Below are 8,702 nucleotides of genomic sequence, written 5' to 3' on the forward strand. Positions count from 1 at the left end.
AACGATTTAGAATTTTTCTCTCTGAAGTTTGGTGTGTTTGACATTTCCCTTGGATGCCCTTCTGGTGCCTCGGCTCGTATTCGATGACCCAGGATCATGTTTAAGTACTAGCGGAGAGTTTTGTGAATGGTCAGACCAACAACACTTGTACCTGCACTGTATCCTCCCTCAATATTCGACCAACTTCAGTGCTTTTATCTAAAAATCCATATTGAGGTTGACATTTACCTTAGATAATTACTTCTATGTAAAAATGGTAGGCTATATTTAACTCGCTGTACAAATCTGGCATATTGCCTTAACTGTCACGCCCTATATCCTGTGTCACCGGGTGTTGGTCACACAGGAAAGTAGTCCCGGCAAGTGAGGGGAATAAATACTGTCGCTCCAGCAGAACCAGTGGCGCTTTGGTCTCTGCAAAGTTCACCCAGTAGGTGAGTAACAGAAAGTAGCCTCAACTATGTGACAAAGGAGATTTGGGATTAGTTTTTAACTGGACGTGTTAATGTTGAAATCAGTTTTTTACTTTGTCATTTCAAACTTTTTTGTCTGAATTCAGTTATACCCTATCCCATACAGATACTGTATTTATAGTGATTTATTAATTTTATTCAGTTTGCACAAATGCAAATGTTTATAGATAGCTCAAATATTTTCAAATATACTGTCTCTACTCTGTGATTTTGATCTGAGGGTCATGCACACTGGTTTGGAATAAAGTTAGATTACCCGCTTTGGGAAAAATAAAGTTTGAACTTTTATATAATAATAAAGTGGGTAATTGACTAGGCATTGTCCACTGAAACTGCATGCTTCAAGAAACTTTTCCTTTTCAATGAAATAAATGTTTGACCTGTTACTTTACTTTTTAGCAATTAGCTGTGACATTAATAAAAACTGAGATTTTCTAAACTGCATTATTCATAACCACATGTAAGATAGTCTGTCTGTACATTGTAATATATATATATATATATATATATATATATATATGTATATATATCTATATCCCTTTTATTATTTAATCATGATGTATTTTATAATTTTTCTAATATGTTTTTTTCGGGTGATATGTTTTGACAGTCCATAAATACTCTCAGCTGGCCATGTTATTTTAGGTGAATGCTGAAAGCTGGAATGGTGTCCAAGCTCACACACCCACACACACCCACAAACTGTGTTTCCGTGCATTGACATGACGACAGACTTGTCATGCATGTTAATAACTCTAATGCGCATTGTTTGAATTCTAAACAAGCATTTCACTGCTGGCAGCATAAATAATGCTTTTCCCTTTCCTCCTGGAGTCCTGGAGTTATTCTTTTTGTGTGTGTGAATCCTCTTTAGCCTCTGTCAGAAGTGACCAGCTCCTCTTCTTCAGCTGCACATAAACTCCTGCTGGAATGTGGGAGAGTGCAGTCAGGCTCACACACACTGTTGTTGTTGCTTTTTGCACAGGCTGTCCGGCCACAGCCCACACAGCGACTTTTCCCTGGTTGACTTGAAATTGATCCACGGAGAGGTCACAGCTTATCATAAATGTTTACTTTTCCACTGAGTTAATTACTAGATTCTAATTTTATCTTCCCTCATGGCGTCTGATTTATATTCCATACCATTTTTTGCGATCGTTTGTTGCTCATATGCAGCTTCTATTACAACTTCTTGGTTTAAAGTGAAGCCACTGTGTCAACATTTAGATGAAAAGTCAGAGTATTCACCGGGACTGTTTTCTGTCTGTCATCTTCTGTAAAACTTATCAGAAATGTCACAGGTAGAGGTGTGAGGTCCTAATCAATCACCTCTCTTGTTTCCCTCTCTCTCTCCCCAGGACTTTTCCTGCGGACACGGATCCAATCATGTCGAAGTCAAAGGATACAGGCTCTTCCATCATGCACAGCCAGCAGATGCATGCTGCCATGGCAGACAACCACATTGAGCACCTGTGTCTGCTGGACATTGACTCTGCACCTGCTGTGTCTCGCAACACTGGCATCATCTGCACAATCGGTCAGACACTTTTACAAAAATCCCACTGATTTATTTCTCAGTACACAAATCATCCAATGATTAGCTTGATGTGTCGAGGTTTGAAACATCCATATTTCCATTCATTCACCTGTTTTGATGCAGGACCTGCCACCCGATCTGTGGAGAAGAGCAAGGAAATGATCAAGGCTGGGATGAACATTGCAAGAATGAACTTCTCTCATGGCACACATGAAGTGAGTGAAGTTTCTTTTCCTTAAACTTTCTTAGGCTTTTGCACTTCTGATTGTTACAGCGGGTGATTTAACACCAGATATCAGACGCAGAACACCTGCTATGACATCACTGATTTGGACATGTCCAATAGTGCAACATGCTTGGGAGTTTGAACCCAGGCAGAGCACCGTAGCAGCAGTATCTTTGCCCTCTATGAGTGAGTCAGTATGGATTTACCCTTTACAGCTGCAGCAGCGTGACATTACTCTTGTGGCCTGGTAACTGTCTGCGGCTGTAATATGATCTATGAGCTTGTACTTGCCCCTTCAGAGCTGGCTCTAAGTTGTAGCTTGTGATTTGGCGAGCCAACTGTATCACAGCCAAGTCTTTGGCCGACCTTATACTACTGACCCCTCGCCTTTAAAAGTCATGCCTCTTTACCTTTTTCACTGTCACCTGAGTGGACAGGCAATCAGATCCATCATTAGCTGTAGTGTGAACACCCATGGTTGATATTTGTATCTCTAAAGGTTAGACACAGTGATTTTTTATCCAGTGTAATTCAACCCTCACAGTGGATTTTGAATCGTCTACACAGTGGTGTGATGGCTCAGCACTGCTGAGTAAAAAAAAAAAGAAAAAGATTTCTGCATTATAGCTAGGTTTACAGCAACAGAAAATAATAACATTGATAATCATAACTCAAGAAAATCATAACAAAGTGGATATATGAGTTGGTATGAGCAAGGCAAAATAAATTTGACCTTATTGGCGTGTCAGTTGTCAGAACAGCTATAAATAGATCTTCTCTGAGAGTCAGGCTTGCAGCAACAGTACGAGCAGAAGGCATGTAGAGAGGCCACAGTGAGGCGTTCATTATTAACTGAAGACAGTAATGTTCAGGTTACACTAGTGTGCATATATTAAGATCCATGGCTGTGGACAGACAGTGTAACAGTTGAACATGTCTACCACTTTCAGCAGGACATTTGATTTAATTTGTCAAACATCCTGCTGTTGAGGCTACAGCTCAAGTATTTTGGAAAGCATTCATGTAATACCTGATAGTCTGTGTGCAGCTATTTATGTACAATGAAACGGAACAATGTCATGTCCTAAAAATGTGTTGCAGTTGTCGTTCAAGACTGACTAGATATAGTTATGTAACCGGTGCCGTGTCGCCTGTTTGTCTGCGTGACCAAGTTTTTTCCACCTGCTGTTCTATTTACTTTTTAAGAATTTGATATCTAAATGAAAACATTATAACGGCTTTGTAAAAATGAGCTATTACAATTCACCAGTGTAATAATTTTTCACTGTCACCCCGCATCATATAGTACCATGCTGAGACCATCAAGAACGTCCGTACAGCAACTGAGAGCTTCGGGGCAGGATCTATGGAATACAGACCAGTGGCCATCGCTCTTGACACTAAGGGACCAGAAATCAGGACTGGACTTATCAAGGGCGTGAGTTCTTGCCAAGTTACCAATCCTCAGAGGGAGACATTTTTTGGATTTATTGCAGAAAATATCTATGTAAACATTTTCTGCAAAGATGTGCAAACTTACACACTCTCTTCTCGGCTTGTGTAGAGTGGCACCGCTGAGGTTGAGCTGAAGAAGGGTGAAACCATCAAGCTCACTCTCGACGACCAGTTCATGGAGAAATGTGATGAGAAAGTTCTGTGGCTCGACTACAAGAACATCACCAAGGTTGTGCAGGTCGGAAGCCACATCTACGTTGATGATGGTCTGATTTCCCTGAAGGTCAAAGAAGTTGGTAGGCACACAAATAATCACCTATTTGTTCTATCTTTGTTTTTTTATAATTATTTTTTTCTACTGTAACAGTGGAAATTAAGCTTTACATTTTGTGTGTCCTAAGGTGGCAACCACCTGATGTGTGAGATTGAGAATGGCGGTATGCTGGGCAGCAAGAAGGGTGTCAACCTGCCCGGAGCTGCTGTTGATCTCCCCGCTGTCTCTGAGAAGGACATTCAGGACCTGCAGTTTGGCGTGGAGCAGGGTGTTGACATGGTCTTCGCCTCCTTCATCCGTAAGGCTGCTGATGTCAACGCCGTCAGGAAAGTGCTGGGCGAGAAGGGCAAGCACATCATGATCATCAGCAAGCTGGAGAACCACGAGGGTGTGCGCAGGTGGGTGGAGGAGCAGCGGTTAACGGTTTGAATCAGCACAGATCTGACTCTTTAGATAATTGTTTAAGAGTGTTCTGTCTTTTCATCTGATAGATTTGATGAGATCCTGGAGGCTAGTGATGGCATCATGGTTGCCCGTGGAGATCTGGGTATTGAAATCCCAACAGAGAAGGTCTTCCTCGCCCAGAAGATGATGACTGGCAGGTGCAACAGGATCGGCAAGCCCATCGTCTGTGCCACACAGGTCCGTGGCATCATGAAGTGCTCTGTTTTAAAAAGAAACGTGTCTCAAAGTGTGTGTACAGACATGCATGACCTGTAATGTTTTGTCCCACAGATGCTGGAGAGCATGACCAAGAAACCTCGCCCCACTCGCGCTGAGGCCAGTGATGTCGCCAACGCCGTGCTGGATGGCAATGACTGCATCATGCTGAGCGGTGAGACCGCCAAGGGAGACTACCCCCTGGAGGCTGTGCGCACACAGCACCTGGTAAGAGCACACCCTCTGATCCCACTCCCTAAGTGCTATATTATGTTGACTGTATGGGTGCATGACAAAGGAATCTTCAAACAGCAATGTTGGACTACACTAGTGTTTCAGCATGGTTTACACTGGTTAGCAGATTTGAAGTAAAAACCAGCAGCTATATTCACTCAGCTCTGTGAGCATGAGGAAGTCCTAACCTAACACTGTAGCATGTGGTGTGCTCTTGGGAAACTCTAACATCTGAGTTTATGAGAGTTGTTTGCCGAACAGCAATGTTTTAAATGACAGAAGCTAAGTTCACATGATCAAGCAAAGCATCAGTGCTGGTAACTGAATAGCTTTTCTTTCTCAGGTCCTTATGTGCAAAGGCCCTCTGTTTCTGGAGCACTAAGCTGCCTGTTGCACCTAAAAGAGAAAAGAAAAACTATTTCTGAAGAAGAATTTTGTTGTTGTATCAGTTTCATTTGGTCATGTATTGACCATAGGTAAAGAACACACTGACAAAATCCACTTTAGACTGTGAAATACTCGCAGAAGTATGAAAGACGGGAAAACTTCTATTGAAGATAGTGTTTGCTTTGTCATGTGAGTGCGAACACATCAGCTTGGGTTTCACTGACAGCTTGTTTAGTATTTGTTCAACTTGCTTTATATATCCCCCGTTGCACCCACCCCTCCCTCCATCCATCTGCTGCCAAACAACATGTCTTCTTGTCTCTTGCATTGTGCTTTAACTGTGTAATTGTATTGCTCAGTTAGCATGTGTCTGAGGATCTGCAGTGCACAGCAACAGTCCCTGGACATCATGGCCGCCGCTGTTGTTTAGCTTCATGTCTCAGTATGCTTTAAGGTATGAAGACCTCTGCACTAAAGATAACAGCCCTTTTTGTCCTTTTTAAATACAAACTAACTCCTGCTGTTACTAGCAGTGTGACTGCAGCCTGATACTATTGAAATCTTTCTTTTAAAACCTTTCTTGTTTTCCCATGTTCAGATTGCCCGTGAGGCTGAGGCAGCCATGTTCCACAGGCAGATGTTCGAGGAGCTGCGTCGCATCACTCATCTGACCCGTGACCCCGCAGAGTCCGTCGCTATCGGTGCAGTGGAGGCTTCCTTCAAGTGCTGCGCCAGCGCCATCATCGTTCTCACCAAGACTGGCAGGTGAGACTTCTAGAAGGAGAAGTCCACCTCCTGTAAAACTCCTCCGTAAAGCTCTGAGTCATAGTATCCTCCACGGCGCCCACTGTGAACAAAGAAGCTGGCGCATTTTAATATTTCTCCATCCCTCCGCCTCCGCTTCTTCAGTAACACAAGCCCACGGCTCGTATGAAGTGTGCCAGCTTTCACTGCACTCACAATCTGTGCTGTACTTGTGACCTTTTGAGATCTGAACCCTGACATTTTACAAGTTAATTTTAACTGCCTGTTCATTCCTCTCCGTTTGGGAGTTCATCCTCACAGCACATGATATAGAAGACTTACCACTGTCAGCTGGGTGGATTTCATAATGATAATGGCATAATCAAAGCCGTTCTAGTTATTATTTCTGCACTAACAATGGATCACATGGCTACTTATATGTGAAAGGTGTCTCTGGTGATGAACCTGGTGATGAGTTTTATCTCCTGACTCTGCAGTTCTCCTCAACTCTATGGAGCTTTATAGCATCTCTCAGCTCACTGTTTAGCACAGTCACCACTCTCATGGTGTTGTTTTGAGGCAGCAGCAGCAGGCAGCTGTGTTTGTTTCTAAGAACTCACTGCACAGCACAGCTAACAGACAAGTAGCAGCTAACACAGTGGAACAGAGCTTAAAGCAGAGTGAACATTCAGCAGGAGGATACAAACATGACTCCAAATGAATGAATGATGTTGCTCCATAACTCTGTAAATGGGCAATTGTTTGCTAGAAAGTTTGCCGTACAACTTGTTTCCATTGGCTCCCATTCAGACCAGTGTTGGTGTTGAAATTTTCAAGTATGAACAAAGTCCTACATCTTTGTTATAACTTGTATCTGTTGCTTGCAGGTCTGCTCACCTGCTGTCAAGGTACAGGCCCCGTGCCCCCATCATTGCCGTGACCCGCTGTGGCCAGACCGCCCGCCAGGCTCACCTATACCGCGGCGTCTACCCTGTGCTCTACACCAAGGCCGCCAACGACGTCTGGGCTGAGGACGTTGACCTGCGTGTGAACTTTGCCCTGGAAGTTGGTGAGTATTTTTGTGCTTTGTTGAAACTTTTAACAGCATGATGAAATTATTTGGAAGGAGTGAGAAGCCAGTAGGTATGAGAGCATTTTTGTTCATCTCCCTCAATGGCTCCTTTTCTCTCTGTCTCTAGGCAAGCACCACAAATTCTTCAAGTCTGGCGATGTGGCCCTTGTTGTGACCGGCTGGCGTCCAGGCTCCGGTTACACCAACACCATGAGAGTTGTGCTGGTGCCTTGAACTTCATCCAAGGACATTAGTAATCACTCCCCCTCCACTCCCCTTCTCCTATAACCTGCCTCCCATCCCTGTGTCGGACTTTCCTTGTCTGTTGGTTTTTGTAACCAGCACAAAGTCAAATCCAGGCCACACTTTCAAAGGACTTTTGATGGTGTCGTTCACAGAGTAACTCCATGATTCCTGTCATCAATATGTACAATTCATTGTCTAAATCCTGCTGCCAGAGACCGAACTCAAAACCTTTTAGTGGAAACTCCTCTGTACACTTATTGTGCTTACTGTCATTTCCTTAGTATTTGGTTCTTTTATTGTCCAGGTACCATGAACAGTTGCAGATGTGTGCTGCAGTTGTCTTCTCCAGCGTTTCATGCAGAACTGACAGTCGGTACAGTGTGTCATTGTGAGTTTATCTGGCATCCATCCATTAAATGGAATTCTTGGGTCAAATGTGTTTTTTGTCCTCTTGTCTTCACTGTCCAGTGGTGGAAGTAGCTGATTACATTTACTCAAGTTTGAGTTTATTTTTTTAGGTATTTGTACTTCACTTGAGTATTTCCCTTTTATGCTACGTTATACTTTTTACTTCATTACATTTATTTGACAGCTGTAGTGACTAATTTATTACATTTTTATATAAATCACATGATGATCTTATTAAACATAATACATTGATGTAAATTATGCTACCCAATAGTTATAATGTAGGTACTGAGCTCATCCATCACCTGCCACAGCATTAAAATGCTACTCACATGTCACTAATTTCAATACTTTAAGTATCTTTGGCTGATTGTACTTTTGAACATTTACTTGAGTATGATTTTGAATTCAGAGCTTTTACTTGTAATGGAGTATTTCTCCATGTTTGCTTTAGTAAAGGATCTGAATTCTTCTTCCACTACTACCACTGTCGCACTTAACTGTAACTGTAGTTCACTATGCATTAATATTCAATAATAATATAATATTTTAACCATCCAAATATTAAAGTTATATTGAACTAAAAGTGATACAAAGCTAGTATAACTAAGATAAATAGACAATATAAATAGAGATTTTTTAACCACCTTACTTCTGATTGCAATACATCCTAATATCAGGTGGTGTACAGACACACAATAAAGAAGTTAAACACTAACTGAAAAAGTGCTAAGGTACATAAAAAGGCGACTACACAAATAAGACATCATTCATTTGATATCCATGTGTCAGGGCTCAGGCAGTAGTATGAATCTTCCAACACTTAAGATCATTGACCAACACTAAGTTGAGTTTCTACAAAAACTGATTTTCACAAAGGTGGTACAGCTGTTGATACAAACAGCTGTACCACCTTTGTGAAAATCAGTTTTTGAAGCCAATGGATGCAAGACAAAGCCTCGTGTAGTAAACTATAAGCCCCATAG

The 8,702-nt window shown here is 42.1% G+C and overlaps 1 protein-coding gene across 1 annotated transcript; it reads left to right on the top strand.

Moving 5' to 3' along the window:
* The first annotated feature begins 282 nt into the window (after positions 1-282).
* pkmb (pyruvate kinase M1/2b) lies at positions 283-7,747 on the top strand. Its single transcript, XM_056388130.1, has 11 exons — positions 283-434; positions 1,832-2,010; positions 2,134-2,225; positions 3,543-3,674; positions 3,801-3,987; positions 4,093-4,363; positions 4,457-4,607; positions 4,701-4,853; positions 5,845-6,011; positions 6,878-7,059; positions 7,190-7,747. Exons 2-11 carry the CDS (start codon positions 1,860-1,862, stop codon positions 7,294-7,296), a joined length of 1,593 nt encoding a protein of 530 aa, XP_056244105.1. The 5' UTR covers positions 283-434; positions 1,832-1,859; the 3' UTR covers positions 7,297-7,747.
* The last annotated feature ends 955 nt before the right edge of the window (positions 7,748-8,702 follow it).

Source organism: Seriola aureovittata, chromosome 10 (genome assembly GCF_021018895.1).
Source record: "Seriola aureovittata isolate HTS-2021-v1 ecotype China chromosome 10, ASM2101889v1, whole genome shotgun sequence".
Lineage (NCBI taxonomy): Eukaryota > Metazoa > Chordata > Actinopteri > Carangiformes > Carangidae > Seriola > Seriola aureovittata.

What these genes read in the sequence shown, in the direction of transcription:
- pkmb (XM_056388130.1), top strand. Translation starts at nt 1,860, where the DNA reads ATGTCGAAGTCAAAGGATACAGGCTCTTCCATCATGCACAGCCAGCAG. An exon ending in TCTCTCATGGCACACATGAA is followed by an intron (nt 2,226 to 3,542) that starts GTGAGTGAAGTT and finishes CGCATCATATAG; the next exon opens with TACCATGCTGAGACCATCAA. An exon ending in GGACTGGACTTATCAAGGGC is followed by an intron (nt 3,675 to 3,800) that starts GTGAGTTCTTGC and finishes CGGCTTGTGTAG; the next exon opens with AGTGGCACCGCTGAGGTTGA.